This window comes from Protomyctophum parallelum (genome assembly GCF_964188405.1).
Source record: "Protomyctophum parallelum genome assembly, chromosome: 2".
In the NCBI taxonomy this organism is placed as follows: domain Eukaryota; kingdom Metazoa; phylum Chordata; class Actinopteri; order Myctophiformes; family Myctophidae; genus Protomyctophum; species Protomyctophum parallelum.
Genome location: NC_139699.1, coordinates 40,251,925 through 40,269,361, shown reverse-complemented (window position 1 = coordinate 40,269,361; position 17,437 = coordinate 40,251,925). Strand labels below are relative to the sequence as shown.

The window sequence follows — 17,437 nt, the reverse complement described above, 5'->3', positions numbered from 1 at the left end:
ACATTTTCTACTTTAATAATATTGAAGTAAAGATTTCAATTCAATTGAGCTTTATTGGTATAGTACGTAGAACATAGTACATTTACATTGACAAAGTAAGCGTCAAAATATAATAAAAACAGTTGAAAATGGGGAAAGTATATAGCCTAGGCCTACAGTTGGGTGTAATTGTGTAAACCGATCAGTCACATTGCGTCGTTAATGTTATATATGTGGGCTATAAAGCTTTTTGAAACAAATAGTAATGTTGTTCAGTCACTTTGGGACAAATTGCATTATTTTCTTAAAACTATTTAAATAGGCTATATAAAAAAGCCTCAGATTTAAAATGCGTTTAAAGGTAGAAACTCTGTTTACAAGTGCAGTAGGTCTAGTACAGATAGCTAGTCCTTAGTGGTTGAATTCCATTGGCTAACCTTATGTATTGCAGCAGTTCACAAATCTTGCTGCTCTGTTTGCACATTGTTGTATTTCTCCCAGTAGGTATGGGCGTTTTTTTTGTCGTTGCAGAGCAGTATTAGACAATCTATGAAAGGAGATAGCTAGTGCCCGGCTGCCCGCACACCGGTTTCAGGCAAAGGACTTACTTTAATTATTGTATCATCTGTACCCACTACCCAGGCTTTTAACTTTATTTTAGCTTAACGATAACATTTCAAACTCGTGGGATCTTCATCATTCAGTATAGAAGATGCACACCACGTTGGTCATGTTTTCAAACTCACTTTGGGTGTGCGTAATCTGTGGGAAATATCATGTCTCTCTGATGTCTAAGTCAAATCACAGTGCTTTTACTTGAGTAGGATAGTCTAGTACTCTTTTTTTTCATCCCTGGATGTTTAGCTCGGGAATTGGAACATGACAAGTTGCAAACCTTGAGTTTCCACTAAACTATAGAGAAGACATCATGAAAGCCAATAAATAATTGGAAGACCATTATTACAATGAATACTTGTAATTTGTAATTGTGCTCTAAACTTGATATACTACAATCTGTATGTTTTATATCCTCCCGGTGGAGAGAGCAACTATAACGATCAGAATTTGACTATAGGGAGACCTCCAACCACTGTATGATGTCTCTGCTGTCTGGAAGAAACCACCAACTCCAAAGAAAAAACATCCAGCTCAAGTGGAGTTAGGAGGTTTTCACCGAAGCACTTTTCAATACTTTCCATTGGTTCAATATGTTTTAACCAACACACAGACGTAAAGACTGTGTTCAATAGCATTGATTTATAAAAAAAAAAGCACAGCAACAATGTGCTAGTTATATTGGATTAAGAAAAGGTACTCTTCAATACAGAAGTTTCAATGACAGCTTTAAGTAGACTGTACTATACTGCCATCTTCTAAAAATACATTGTTTGTGTAGGCACAGCACATGAGTTATGGCATTGTTGAATAGTAGGGCAATGATTTGAGACGTTTTTTCTTTTAATTCCAGTGACGCCGACATTCATATCCAACAGGCTGCAGGTTTTTTTATTTGGCAAAGTTGGATGGCAGAGTCATTCTTTGCTGGAACTCAAATTGGAGTCAGATGGTGATAATTGAGTTACTGCTGTCCTGTTCTCCATGCCAATGTGGGGAGATGAGGTGATGATGAGCCTTGTTAAGTTCTGAACAGAGGGACGCTCACACCCACAGATCTTCTGTACTGTTCAATTCTTGACATACACACACAGGGTTAAATCCACACAGGATTCTTGCACCTATGCACCGCCCCCTTGTCTGTCTTTCCCTGTCCGTCTGTCTGTGGTTGCCCATTAAAGCAGTTATTACAGAGTTTGACAGCACTGTCCTTGTTTGAGTTCTGTAGGATTAAGAGTATCCAGTCAAGCCTTTCCTCTGTAATCCTGGCTGCTTGCCGTCTGTGGGCTGTGACAGCACAAAGCTCACTAAGGCTGCAGGGATCCAGGGCAATGACCTCCGTAATGCCTGCTTCAAACCCATAGGCCCCTATAGCATCCTGCATACTAGCCTGGAAGGGTATATTGGCAGGGAACTCTTGAGAGTATCATTTACTTTACTGGACTGTAGGAGAGACATCGCTGTCTACATTCACACAAGTGTGTGCTGTGTGGTATTCCCTAACACCTTTTCAGGCCGTGACAACTAGACCTGTTTAAAGGTATTATAAATCAAACTCTTTACAAGGAGCACTTCACTCATGTTTAACCGTATCTTCATATACTTTGCCCTCACTAATGCTCATTAACAATGCAGTACTCCTGGTCTCTAAACTGCCTCCCCCTGGCCAGCTGAGGCGACTGATGTAGGGGAAAGGAACTGGTTGAAATAACGTGTTCCACGCGCTACGTCCAACCAGGTAAACTCCCCTCTGTCAGGTGTAAAGGAGCAACTTGGACACTCAGGCATGAAGGAAGCATGAGTTCAAGTCCGTTGCTCTCCCCTTGTCCCCCATATATGGGGACTATAGTTGGTGGAAGGTGTGTAGAGCCCAGGATCACATCGCACCAGGAAAAATCGGTTACAAAATTGTGAAAAAAAGAAAAAAAACGAATGCTTATTGACGGCACCATTTCCATCTACTATGCATTTCATTGGTGGCCTGTGGACAGTGTTTCCACAGCCCACAGTGTAATGTAATCATGCCGCTCTAACTATTCAAGTATCACTGTCTGAACGCAGCTAACGGTTTGGACCAGAGGTACTGAACAGCTCTGTTACGTTCACATCTAACAGACTGGAGCTACTGAACAGGTCATCACAGCATCCAGTCAGTGGGGCCTCATTCACACGTACCAAACACCAATCAAGCAATGTTTGGTCGTTTTTTTGTTTTTTGGGGCCACCACAATGCTTTTCCAATGGGAGTCACATGGTTTGATCAAACATTTGTGTTTGATTGCTGATTGCTCCCCCCTCATCAAACAAAAATGTTTGGTCAAACCATGTGACTCCCATTGAAAATGAATTGGAGCAGCAATCAAACAGCAATCAGACATCACACAGTACGGACCGAACATTTGTTGTGTAGGTGTGTACGAAGCCTCAGAGAGCTGAGTGATTCCACTGAGAGGAGAATGGATGATGTTACTGTGTTCACTGCCAAACGGGTGGGAACTAAATTGCCTCGTTTAGAGTAATTGATGAGGTCTGTTAAGTGCGAGGGAATCACGGCATACCATTGACAGGCCCACCGCAGCGGCAGCATGTGACCTTTGAACTGTGGTCCAATCTATCAGCAAGAACATGTGTGCGGGTTACCCTGCCCGTAGCCAGTGGTGGAAAGTAATTAAGTATTTAGTACTGTACTTGCATACAATCTTTAGGTATTTGTGCTTTACTTGAGTACCGGTATTTCCAATTTCCATTACTTTTAGAGAAAAACACGGGCCAGCCAGGTGCTCAGAGGAGATAACAATGTTTTGAAGGTAGATAGTGCTTCTAGGATCAACAGGAATATTCATACATTAACCACTTCAGCCCCGTATACATTTCGGCCATGTAAAAATAGCCGATCTACAAGCTCATCTGCTATTTTCAAAAGAGTGAAATGGGACATTCTGCATAATGGGTGCTTTTACTTTTGGTACTTTGAGTACACATGTTTGGGTTGAAAAGGTCAAAGGTCATGACCAAGATGCATGTGGTTGCAGAGCCAGATATACATACCATTAGGTCCGGTCACGGTCAGGTGTGTTTCATTTGATATTAATTTTGACTCTCTTATTCTTGTCATCCTCTCTATCATCTTGAATTGGTTAAATTGAGCCAAACCAAAATCCAATCTGGTCCACGTGTTTCACTCGATTGTCTGCTTCCTGGTTACTGTGTGCTCGTTAACTCACTGTGTGTCTGTGGGAAGATGAACGGCAGGGCTTTGATGCTGGGCTAATTTAATATCGGTCCAATAATTAATTCCTTAATTTGGGCTGCCACAATACCTCTCCATGCTCTACTGCTGCACACCGCCATGCTTACATTTATGTTGTGTCGTATGACAGTGTTGCCGTCCGAATATAGCAGATCTACAAGCACACAACGGCCGCAGTAACATTAACATTAACATCTTCTTGCCTTCAGTTGATTCTTCATTTCCATATGAGTCAAACCGATAAGATGATTTGTTTATTTTTGGAAAGCAAATTCTTATATGATGCGATATTGAAGACGTCTAGAGAATTCAGAGTGGCGGAAAAAACAGTAAATTACATCAGACTTCTTAACTTTTTTTATGTTGGGCTGGGGGTGGATTTCCAAAATGCATACAACATATTTATGGTTTATGAGAAATTCTAACATACGTTAGATAGTTTTTCCACATTTTATTTCCCAAATGCCCTGTCTAAGAGGGGTGGTGGCCATTCAATTATTTTACCTTTCCAGCTATGCTACTATTTCGAGGCCACGAGTATTTTTTTCTTTCAATGGCCACTCAGGGGTTAGGTACTGTAGCCTGTCACAAATCCGGCTGTTCCGCTGCCAGAGATTTGTGTGTTTTGCAAAGAGAAGAATGTTAGACTTTTATTTTTGACTGTGAGTGAGTGTTTAGCACATGTTTTGCTGATGATGTTTATGCGGTTTATGTAATGAACCACTCCTCATTTTGTTTATCCATTTCACACGCAGGCTCTTGCACAATAAACTCCACTATTCATTTGTCTTCTCTCCAGCGGGTGAATTGTGAGTGAACACATCCACAGAATGACCAGCTCAGTGGCCTTGTGGTTAGATCGCCTGCTCTGAAACTGGGAGGTCGTTCGATCCCAGGCCGGGTCATACCAAAAACTGTAAAAATTGGACCCAATACCTCTCAGCATCAACGGTTGGATTGAACTACAAACTTCTTCTTCAGGTGCCTTTTTACAATATTGATAGACAAGATTCACAAATGTGAATATTTCATCCTGGCTTCATACCTTTTTAGTTCCTGTTTAGCGGTGAAGTGTGAAGTTTGTCCTCTGTCACATACTGTACCATGTGGTTAAATTAACATTTAGGATTTTGCCGTGTGCTTTTCAGTGGTGTAAAAGTAGGCCTACTGTACTTTTGAGGTATGAGCTTGTAGTGTTATGGAAGCATCATTCTTTTATTGTAGATGTCACCACACCGGAGAGAGACTAGTGTCTCCCTCCAGAGCTTCCCCCAGCCTCCTACACAAATGTCCCACACATCTTTTATACTGTCAGGAGTGTACAGAGAGTAACAAGAGATGGTTATTGCTTATATGGACTCTATTCTATAGTTGACTCACACAGTTTGAAATAGGTTTGCATGAGTCGGCAGTGTCTAATGAGTTTGTCAGAGAAGAACAGGTGGTAATTAGATGTTACTAGTTTAATCTACTAGGCTACATTAAATTAATCAATACCATAGTGTTATATGAAGTTTTCCCACCACAGTAGATCTGCTATTTTCAAAATAATTGGATACATTTCATTGATTGAAGTATTTACCAAGAGGTGCATGCATAGTCGAAGAAACCTTGTACGAGGGCTCCTGTTAGGGCCTTCAAGGTGTTTTAGTTGACCAGTGAGGAGCTCCTGTATATAGGAATACAACTTGTGTGTGTGTGTGTGTGTGTGTGTGTGTGTGTGTGTGTGTGTGTGTGTGTGTGTGTGTGTGTGTGTGTGTGTGTGTGTGTGTGTGTGTGTGTGCGTGCGTGCAAGCATAGACCTACATGCTACAGTATACAAACAATGTTCTGCGAGCACATGCACTGAAATCCAGATATCTCCCCTCTGAAGTTGTAGTGCCCACACTGCCCAGGCAGGAATGTGCCTCTTGTTCGTTCCTCTTCTAATGACATGGTGTGTGTCTCACCACATAGTAGGCTATACTGCAGCTGGAAGAACACGGTGCGTGTTACTTCTACTAGAACGTTTGCGGTAGGCAGGTTATTTCATATATCGATACGCCTTTCCTGACAGTTAGTTGCTGCGAGAGTGAGGTCTACCCACCATCTACTCGGGATTCCTGGATCGCTGCCCTCCACAATTTCCTATCCAACATCAGGTTCTTGAGCTCTTCAGTGTTGTCAGCCAAGCTATCGCGCCGCAGCACGTCTACATAGGTGGTACGCTTCTCTTAAGGTCTTTCCATGACATAACCGAGGTAATCACACAGATATGGGCACATGATTTGTGCTGAGATGCATATTTCGACCGATAGTGACAGTTATCAGCCTGCCTGACATTGCCGGGATTATTATTGTGACCGGAGGTCACAGTCAACTATGAAAACTTGCGTTTTCGACACCTAACCCACAATACCCGTCACTCTGTCGCGACACCTAACTCAAATCCCCGTCAGTCACCCCAGGTCATCGTGACATCATATGACATCAGCCGCCATATATGGTGCCCAGGTCAGTGTGACATCACGTGACATCATCAGGGATGGATATATAGTAAATGTGACCATATATGGAGATCCCAGCAACTCATCTGACCTCAAACCCTTAGATCTCCATATATGGATATATGTCAGAACCTGTCTGACATTCCATTATGTTGATCCTTCCCCATCCATCATTCATCTTCGATGTCTCCCTTTTGACTCAAACTCTAGACGGGCCTACCCCAAAGTTATTAGTGCAGCCGCACCCGGCAGCCGGAAAAAACTAGAGTTCTCAGCAGGCCCGAAAATTAAGGCCTGGCCCTACTTGGGCCCTCATCAAACTCTGTACACTCAAGAGAATGTCCCCGTTACCACCCTTAGATTTGTACACACAAGACATGCTCCTTATATGGGAAATACAGAATTTATTCCATATGTTGATCGGTCCCCCATGCCAAAGCTCGCCCAGCAGTCTGCCGTCAACGAGGCAGATGCATGCTTCTTTCCCTTTAAATGTCAATGGCGTTTAATGTTTTGATGTTTTGTCTTATTTAGCGGAATTATCAGCTCTTATCATCACCATGCATCATCTCATACTGGCCAATCAGAATGCCTGTTGCCTGTGATTGGTTAGCTGATTTGTTCGTTTACATATGACATACATTTTCCCTTCATGTCAATGGTGATGTCATATTTAGCGACATTTTGACGTAATTTTTCTGTTCATTGTCAATGACAATTATTTAGACGTGTGGGGACAAGATTTAGCGGACATTTGACCTGAATTCCCCTTTCATTGTCAAAATTGCTGTTTATAGAAGGCGCCCCTTAAAAATCATAAAAAAGATCAAATCTGATTGAAATTGAATAAGGCTCGGTTTAAGCATAGGCCAAACAAGCATGCACCTAGCTATCATCCCTGTTTACATGCTGTGACCTGTATTTACTATTTATAGCACATTGTTGAAACACTGGGCCAGTATCACAGGCAGCTATGATCCCTATGGCTTTGAGTAGAGACAGAAATAGCCTAATCCTCTGACAGGACGGGGATCAACATCTAAACTTTATTCCATGAACAGGATGACTTATCAAGTCTCTCGTGTTCCATGTTTTGACACTGAGCTATGTGAGCTATGAATGGAACATGTTTATATGCCATTAACCACTTAAACCCTCTAGGGTATGCACAAGCATAAAGTGTGTGACAAAGTGAATTGAGTTGAATATAGTTTAACGTTGTTTAATGCAATCAGATAGGACATTTCTGTTTGGATGTATGGGCTGTCAAGGCCAGAAAGTAGTTTTTTGCCAATCGGTAGGAGTTGCCACATAACTTCCGGGTATGATAAATCTCTTCACTCCAACTATTCGAAAATATTGGCAAACGTTTGCCAATATTTTCAAATGTTATGTTATGTTATTTGAGTTGGTTAATGTGACTTTTGCCAACATACTGGTTGTTACAGTATGCTTAGCTGGTTATCAAAAGGTGCACAGCATCGGTCCTTGTGAGGTGCCAGCCAATGGAATAAACACTAATAATAATACACAAGTATAGCCACACCACATACACTCAGCTGCCAATGCCATTTTCTTTTTATTGTGGACAGTGGACACAGAGACGAGACCAACGTTTCGGACAGACAAGCTGGGAATGTCTGTTTTTCAGGGGTACCCTGTAGAAGGCAGCTTCTAAATGACAATACAAAATTGGCATTGACTTTTTTATTATTATTGTTATTCTTAGCTACCATGTGTATTTACACAGCGGCACTGGCACCAACAAAATAACTACCATGTATATATGCGTTATTTTATGCTTCATGGTGAATGTGAAGAAGTTATTCACACAAAGTCACAAACACACTGTCACTGTCACACAGTGGCCAGAGGTCAATCAGAAACATGTTCTGGAGATGACTCAATCCACAGCTGTGTTTACTACTGGCCTAATAGATGTGTTTGATGGCTATACTATACTAAGATGTTTGGGTTGAGATGAGGTGATGTTGAGAGGAAGCCTAAACCCAGTGAACTGAACCTAAGTAACTACTTAAGTACTGTACAATTTTGAGGTATTTACTTGAGTATTTCCAATAGTTTTCCTTCTACTCTACTACATCTCAGATCAAAATATTGTACTTTTACTCCACTACAATTATTTGAGAACTTTAGTTACTACTACTAGTTACTTTGGAGAGTTTTTATTATTATTACAAAACATACATTAACCACTTCAGCCCTATATATTTTGAAGCCAATACTTTTGTACTTTTACTCAAGTAAATGTTGAATTATTGACCATTACTTCGAGCCGCAAGGGGAGCCTGCAGTGCTACAAGAATCCACCACTCGTGAATGAAGTGTCTGGTGCTGGGAGTCTGGTGCAACGCACAGCAGGTCCTGGGCCTGGTGAGAGCAGGAGTGGACCTGGTGAGATGTAGAGACACACACACACACACACACACACACACACACACACACACACACACACACACACACACACACACACACACACACACACACACACACACACCACCAACAGGCTCTTACACAGACTACTGTGTCACTCAGATAAACATGAGCTCTCAGATGTACGGTGGTATCTGTTCTGCCTCTCAGCCAAGCAACAGTTTCTTTGTCTTTAGATGTCAGCTGATGTATGGTTGTGAAGGGAAGGCCTGTGGCGAAGTGCAGAAATTGTTGGACCTCACATGCAAAGGAAACCTGCTAAAACAATGTCTTCACATGCAAAGGAAACATGCTAAAACAATGTCCCGCATCACCTAGAACAGCTGCAGGCAGATGTTTCACGTCCACATGTTCTGTTTTGACTGTTTATGACTCTGCACTGGGCTTCAGATGGGCCATGCAGACAGGGCTGGGTGAGTTTACAAGGGGGGAAAAAGAGCACACCATTTACATAAGCATGTATATGATTGTTGAAATATCCGTATTCCCACCGGATTCAGTAGAAACACTGTTTGCACAAACATTTTGTGATGTATTAATCTTAGTCACGTTGCAGTGATGGCGCTAAACCGGCATATGCTTGCTGTGACATTGGAGCGTAAAATGTGTTAAAAGAAAAAAGCTCTTCTCACAGATGTTCTACCCATTTTACAGTATTTAAAGTAGACTTTGAAGTCACATGCATGCAGTGGAAGCACCACCTGGTATTTAGTGTAAGTGGATAATTCTGTTTTATAGTTTATATTTTTTGCATTCCCTATGCGAAAACAAGTGGTCAAATTACAACAGAGGTTGCATATGATGCAGTGTTGACAAAACTAATGACTATGACGAAAAAAGTCTGACTACCTTTTTTCACTGACGAAAACGAAATATGACAACTAAAACTATAAATTACGAGCTTTAGACCATCTTATGATGCCGTTTAAATCATTCTTGAGTTGACAGTGTGGAAAGCATGGTTCTTTTTGAGGACTTCATACCTGTGTAACTTCATTCACACTGTGTAACTCTCTGCCAGCTTCATGGTGGCTGTGGCAGTAAATCAAAGTTGTCGTAACACATAATCCATAATAGGCTATAAGTTGTTGCCACGGTGATCCAGGTCATTTTGAGAAAAGGCTACTAATGCAGGAGCTTTGATTGACTGACTGAATAGTTTATTAGACAGAAATGTAAAAACAGCAACAGAACAGCGTACAGCCAAACACACTGTATGTACAGGGAATGAAATGAAAATGAAAGGTGGTGATCATTTCCTCTCCTTTGGGCCTGCTGAAAGGTGGATTTTCAGGCCTGATTTAAAAGATGCAAGTGATCTGCATTTTTTGAGGGAGGGGGTCAGGGCATTCCGGGCGGCAGTGTCGAAGTGTCCTTGAGCAAGACGCTGCTACCGATGAGCAGGTCGGTGATTTGCCTGGTTTCATCCACCATCGGTGTATGAATGTGTGTGTGAATGGTGAATGTAATGCACAATCTATGTAAAGCGCCTTGGATAAAGGTGCTATATACAGTAAATGCACCATTTACCAATACCAGGAAGTGTCTGAATCAGCCAGTGAAATCTATAGGCTGAACTAATCTTAGCTAATTAACACCACCAAAGAATTCGAACGAGACCATTTTGTCACACATGTAGAGAACAAACGTGTCCCGTCCTGGCCAAGAAGCTCTCTACCAGGCAGAACCGCAAGTGCAAAGTATACAAAGAACCCCAATGGAAACAAGCCAAAGGCTTTCTTGAGTTTAAAATCCTCTTAGCAGACCTTGTATTGAACTGTACTTTCCTGTACCTTTTTTGCAAACTGCTAATAAAGTATTGAATCAATCAAACCCAGGCACGTGCAGGGGGGTATTTTGCCTCAAACTCAAAGTGCCCTTTTTAATGGCCTGCCCAGCATCCGTGGACCTTGTTTACATGGTAATGAGAATGTATTGCTTATTTTACTGTCCAGTGACATCAATGAAGTGCCCTTTTTCCTTTAGCAATACATATGTTTACTGTCCAATGACATGGGCCAAGTTATTGTGGAACATCTTGCCCCATTAGCGTAAGACATCCAATGTACTACATTTCTGGTGTGAAATGGCACAGGGACGAGGGACCCCCACAAAAAGACCACCCTAAAAATTGGCGTGCGCACACAATTGGCGTGTCAGTGTTCTCTGCACAGATTAAACCTCTAGTCGCGCATTTTTCGTTTTGTTTGCAATTATTTGAAATATGCTTTTTTAGGATTTTGTTTTCTTTTTAAAAATTCACAGGTTTTAGTGTTGTCTGCATGGCACATATTGTAGAAGCAACTTCGGCGTTTTTGTTTTTTTTTCCCCAAAAGAGTTGAAGTTTCCATTTCCTGCCTGATATTGAACTGGCATTTTACAGTCAAGGGGGATGGAGTAGTGATTACTGTCATTTAACAGGCCAGGGGGGGTGGGGTAGTGCAAGCAGACATAAAGGCTCCTTCCAGAGCAGAGGCACCATGCAGGACTCCTCGTCTCGGTGAGTGAGGACAGCTGTCAGTGAAAGACCGAGGTCTGTGGATCAGCGTAGTAGCAGTACTGGATGAAACCATCGCGTGTCCAAACTCGCAGGCTGTGGTGTGAAGTTACCAAGTTTGTATTCTATAGTACTTCACTTAAGTACAATTTTGAGGTATTTGTACTGTACTCGTGTATTTACCATTTTCAATACTTCTACTCCACTACATCCCAGAGGCAAATTGTACTTTTACTCCACAACATTTATTTGAAAACTTTGTAGATTTTGATTAGGTTTACTATGAACTATACTATTAAATTCTAGCCTACATCACTCAGAATAGAGTGACGGTGGTATGTTTTTGTAAATATTGAGCTCGTTCTTGGCGACAACATAGTGAACCAACACCAGGATGGATAGAAAGAACGTCGGGCCCAAATACCTTACTTACAAGAACAAGAAAAATGTTGTGAACAAACACGGCTGTGCTTAGATACTTTGTTGAACGTTATGTCTCTGCGCCCGTGTGCCGTACAGCGAGATCCAAGCCATTCTACGTCTTTTTGTAAACTCGTCAATCTGGGTTCCTTGATGCTGTCTCCATGCTGGAAAGCTGAAAATCTAATTCCGTTTTCTGGCTCATTCCTTCGACGTGACCTGCTGTGGCACTTATTTACTGAGCAAGTCTGCACCATTGTGAGGTCAGTTTAAAAAAAGAACGTATACAAGCACACCGCATAGTCACTCAATGTAAACAAACCAGACAAGCCAACAAGTATGGCGGCCGCTACCACGTGACACGTATGTTGACGCCCCCTCCAGGAGATTTTGGTACACACAATATGGTATTGCACCTCGTGACATCATGGAGACACTTAGATCTCCATATATGGATCTGACCTCATGACATCTCGTTACATCATGGAGACCCTTAGATCTCCATATATGGTTGTCAGTCCATCATATGTCAGTCTGACATCATCAAACCCTAGTCTACACTCAAGACACGCTATGGCCATGAACCTGAGCCATGGCCATGAACCCTGGCCATGGCCATGAAACCTGGCCATGGCCATGGCCATGAAACCTGGCCATACCTGTTTTTTATTGTGCATTTATGGTCAAAGTTGATCCCATGCCAAAGCGACAGCACTCGCCCAGCAGTCTGCCGTCATCCAGGCGGGTGCGTGCACGCTTACACATCCCATTAAACATTTGTCTTTTTTTAAATCTAAAGATTGAGGACGAGACAATAGTCCTACATCAAGTGCTCCTCCAAAAAATGTTACTTCAATGAATGGACCCTGGACCCCCCTGGGGTTTAAGAGGTTAAGGCTGCATGTAATCTTGTGATACATTTCAATATCTTCTTTCCCCCCAACACCAATCATCACTCATCAGCTCTGTGTGAAACCTTCCATCCATACTGGCATGGAGCCAACCTCTAATAGTCTGAAAGACACGCACGTGCTCGCACGCACACACACACACACACACACACACACACACACACACACACACACACACACACACACACACACACACACACACACACTCGCACACACGCACACAGTATTATGAACGCTGACTTTTCACAGTGAGTGGAATGATTACTGTACACACTGTAGTGTACACTCTGTGCTGTCGTCTCTCAGTAAACATCTAGAGAGGACATAAATGCTGAGGATGTGTGTTGGGTGATGATGGGAGAACTACAGTATGGGGAGGGCTGTGGAAAAAACTCTGCAAGCTAGGACAAGTTTATACGTAGAGGCCAGGGAACACTTAACTAATCATTATATACATCTAGACTACAGGTACAGGGGAATCACAGGTTGAAGGCCTTTTATTTTATCTACCAAATGGACCGATCTACAAGCTCACAGATCTGCAAGCCAAATATTTTTTTGTATATATACATTTGAAAATGTGTGAAATCTGCATTAATGAGTACTTTCTACATTTGGTACATTTAGATGCCAATACTTTTGTGCTTTTACATTTTAAATTCTGGACTTTTACTTAGTTGTAACATCTACATCAAACGTTTTTGTACATCTATATCTACATTGTAGTATTGATACTTCAGTAAAGGCCTCTCATATAAGAGGTCCTCACACCCAAAGCCAAACTATGCACATGTTTAACATCCATGGACAGACGGGATCACAACAAGGCCCTGCACTGCACAGATAGGATCACATTCCACCGTCTTGTTCTGCACAGAGAGGTTAACGGCCGGGGTTCTTCTGCTGCTGCACGGAGCAGGGTGACGGCTCAAGGTCACATGGCTGGTGAAACTGTAGCACATAGTTTGACATGCATTCTCTCTGCCTTGGCAATGCTTAAAGGGACTTCACACAGTTTCTGACGGAGATGTACCGCCGTTCTGCTGAGGCAGGGTTCACTGTGAGGCCATCTTTTATCTTCACAATAACTCAGTCATGGGGACTTCTCCAAAGCCCTGCTCAACGAGACAGGTATAGGAAATTGGAGATTGCCCGTCTTTAATGCCACTAGACCTGTACGTGCCCGTCGCAGTCGGCCACCGGCCTACTTGGGAACGATGCAACTTGGGAACCTAATGGTATACGTTGTCATAGCACCTGTTTTAACTGTCAGCCGGTGTCCCACATGGAGATCTGTGTATGTGCCTGCATGTGTGTGAAGACTGCAAACTGAAAAGTGGAAATTGCACAAGTGAAAGGAGTTGGCCTCATTAGGCCCACTGGCAGAGCCTGGCCCAGGTGAAAGGAGTTGGCCTCATTAGGCCCACTGGCAGAGCCTGGCCCAGGTGAAAGGAGTTGGCCTCATTAGGCCCACTGGCAGAACCTGACCAGAGCCTTGGCACTGCACTCCCTGCGGGGGTGTGGACCGCGTGTGTCGAATGTGAAGTCGGTAGGGCAAACGGGTGTCGAGTTACGTGCATTACAACCGTACACACACGTATGCACTACGCACGCACGCATACAGTACACGTATGCACGTACGCAGAGACGCATTTATAGTAGGATGAAGCACTGCCTGCATACATGTGTGTCCTGCGTGTCCTTGCCGGTCTGTCTGTCTGTTTAGAGTATACAAACAGCTGCAATACCGCTGGATGACCTAAAGTGGCACTGTTGAGCAGCCTGAAGGGCCATTAGCCAGCCAGCTGTGTTGTTGAGCAGCCTGCACCATTCAGTTCACACGGTGTGATTTGTCCCTCAAAGATAGCAGATGTAAAGCCCAAAGCATGGCGTGACATGACGTGATGTGACGTGACGTGAGCTTGTAAATCAGCTATTTCTGAGAACCGCACTGTGCTAAATCCTAAACGTTTTTTTTGTTTAGTTTTTTAGTTTTGAAAAACATAGCTAAAATCTAAAATGAGTGAAAATGACATAGATTCCTTACGGTTTTATGGGTTAAAACAAACTGTAAATGGATGCTGATCTTCAAAACGACAGAGGAGATGCCCCAGGACATCACACACCTAGAGAAATAATAGGGCAAATTGCAGAATTCCGGATTAAAAACGGTATCAGGAATGAAGTGATTCAGACAGTTTGGTGTCCTGACTTGTAGAGAGTGTGTGTGTGTGTGTGTGTGTGTGTGTGTGTGTGTGTGTGTGTGTGTGTGTGTGTGTGTGTGTGTGTGTGTGTGTGTGTGTGTGTGTGTGTGTGTGTGTGTGTGTGTGTGTGTGTGTGTGTGTGTGTGTGTGTGCGTGCGTGTGTGTGCACCGTGCACGTGTGTTTGGGAGGTGACACACTGAAGAAGTGAAGAGGAGGAGATTATGACTGGGTAGGAAAGGTGGGGCAGGTATGTTGAGAAGAAGTGGATCATGTTGACAAATTTATTAACTACATCTACAAATTAACAAAACTTTACAAATAGGCCTGCCCTAAATGTACGCAGCCTACAATATTAGGATCTGAGATGTAGTGGAGTAGAAGTAAATTATAGTAAAAAACTATTAGAAATGAGAAATACTCAAGTAAAGTATAAAATAACAGAAAATTACTTAAGTAGTACTTTCCACCACTGCCATTCACACACCACCATTAGAGAGGAAACATTGTGTCACCTCTCTCTCTCTCTCTCGCTCTCTCTCTCTCTCTCTCTCTCTCTCTGGAAAGCACACAAAGTTATGATTTGACGCGGCAAGTGGAGGGCAGTGGGAGAGTGTGTGTGTGGGGTGGGGGGCGTGTTCACTGCGTCTGGAATGCAGTGTGTGGAGAAGAACTCACATCAGGTGTATACTAGTAGGCTATAGTGTAGCGCTGCGTGCAGACGAGAGAGATCAACACTATCTGACTGACAGTACATGAGTGTGTCGTCCACTATTCTGTTTGTTTGGGATTATTATATCTGGATGGAACGAAATAAGTGCTGATGACTGACATTTATTCGCTGGATGGTTCCTTTTACGCGCATTATTGAAGCGGTTTCGAGTGAGAAAGAGATAGAAGAAACTAAACAGATTGGAAGCTTGTACCTTTGCTTATAAAAAAAAGCAACTTCCTTGAATTCCAGCAAAGTGAAACTGGACTTTATACGGGACTGCTGTAATGTGCCAGGAGAATGTCTGTTCTGCTTCGTAACGACGTAATAGTGTGCGTTGTAGGCTACCTGCTGCGCTTTTTATGACCAACACAGAATATAGCCTGCGCTTTTAGTAAATCGGCAAATTGCATCACATAATAATCCCTTTAATACACCTGGACGTGTCTACCAGGAGGAGACGTTTTACTGTATGGATGTTCCCAAAAGAGCCTGCGCATTGGGAAAAAAAGCTTGGATTAGCCGAGAATTGTAGTCTATACGTTGCAATTTTGGATGGACGCCGTTTTATTGTTGATACAAAGTTTCTATTAAAACTCACACGGGGTGCCGGGGAAATAAGTGTCTGAAATGGTGAAATACCTGGATGTTGTTGGGCTGGGAATGGACGCTTCACCTCGGGACATTATTATTGTGCGCCACGGGAATGCGTTTCAAATGCGAGCTGAAACCTTTCAGATCACGATGCCAAATTTCACCTGACTGCGAAAGAGAGATATCCACCCCATCCCTTTTCACCGTCCTACTATGTCATCACTGCTTAGGTAAGATACTATATGTTTAAAAACAAGCTTCTATTCGGTGTTTCAGCTTCCAGACAATTCTAGAACAATGTGGACCCTAGTGTAAACAAGTGTAATGCTTAATTGGGTCGTCCACTCACAGTTGACAGTCTTTGTATTGAGTTTGTGCTTAAAATGTACTGTAAATTCTACAAACTGTTAATAAATATTTCAATCAATCAATCAATCCTCCAGAGTCCAGACCATTGGTTCTCAAAGTGGGGTCCGGGAGTGCGGGGGTGAGGGGTCCGACCCCCAGGTGTCCTTGAGGGAGTTCCAGGGGGTCCCCAGCTAAACGGATAGTTGTCTCCACCAGGCCGAAGGCATGGGGAGAGAGTATGTTTTGCACTCCGTCCGTGTGTCCGTCCATGTGTGTACAGCTAATCTCCGGCACCGTTAACCCGGTCGATGACAAATTTTGCACACACTCCCTGGATGCCAACGATGAACCTCTGCACCAAATTTCCAGAACGGCCTGTTATAGGCAGCGCCACCATTTTTTGATATTTGATAGATTCTAAAACCCGCAAATTGTTACACACTATCTCTATAGTCATGTGTTCGAGCCGGATCCGTCCGATATTTCATATTCCATCCTAATTGGCTAACATTGGCTTTCAAAGTTTGCAGGATTGGCCCGTTTTGAACAAAATGCCTCAAATCATGAACGAAGCGTGCAATTTAAAGGCGTAGTGAAACGGAAATGGTGGACATTTTATTTTGAAGTTTCAGACGGTTTCAAGTTGAAACACCGCTATGAAGTTTCTGAACCAATCAGAGTGTCGCATCCCTTCAGGCGATGGGACGGTAGGTAGGGACGGTAGCTATGATATACGCAGCGCATGGTGTGTGTTTGTTTACAAGTCAGATAGACGGCCAAACTGTACCAGTTGTACTGTTATGTGGCTTATTTCTACCCTATAATGTTTTCAGATACACATTTTAGCGTGATGATTAAGTTGAAACCGAGTAATACACTGTCTGGATGTTGGGATTGTCTGGGAATGTAGGAGTTGAGGCATAACATTTAGTTTGAATCAGTTCAACAGATAAATATTGCGAAAATAGC

The 17,437-nt window shown here is 42.8% G+C and overlaps 1 protein-coding gene across 2 annotated transcripts in view; it reads left to right on the top strand.

Annotated features, from left to right (window-relative positions):
• The first annotated feature begins 15,519 nt into the window (after window positions 1-15,519).
• Window positions 15,520-17,437, top strand: part of adamtsl5 (ADAMTS like 5) — a 65,079-nt gene continuing 63,161 nt past the window's right edge. For both annotated transcript variants that reach the window (XM_083759635.1, XM_083759636.1), the window contains exon 1: window positions 15,520-16,350. In XM_083759635.1, the coding sequence (XP_083615761.1) occupies window positions 16,334-16,350 (17 nt within the window). In that variant the 5' untranslated portion in view covers window positions 15,520-16,333. The remainder of the gene's footprint in view (window positions 16,351-17,437) is intronic.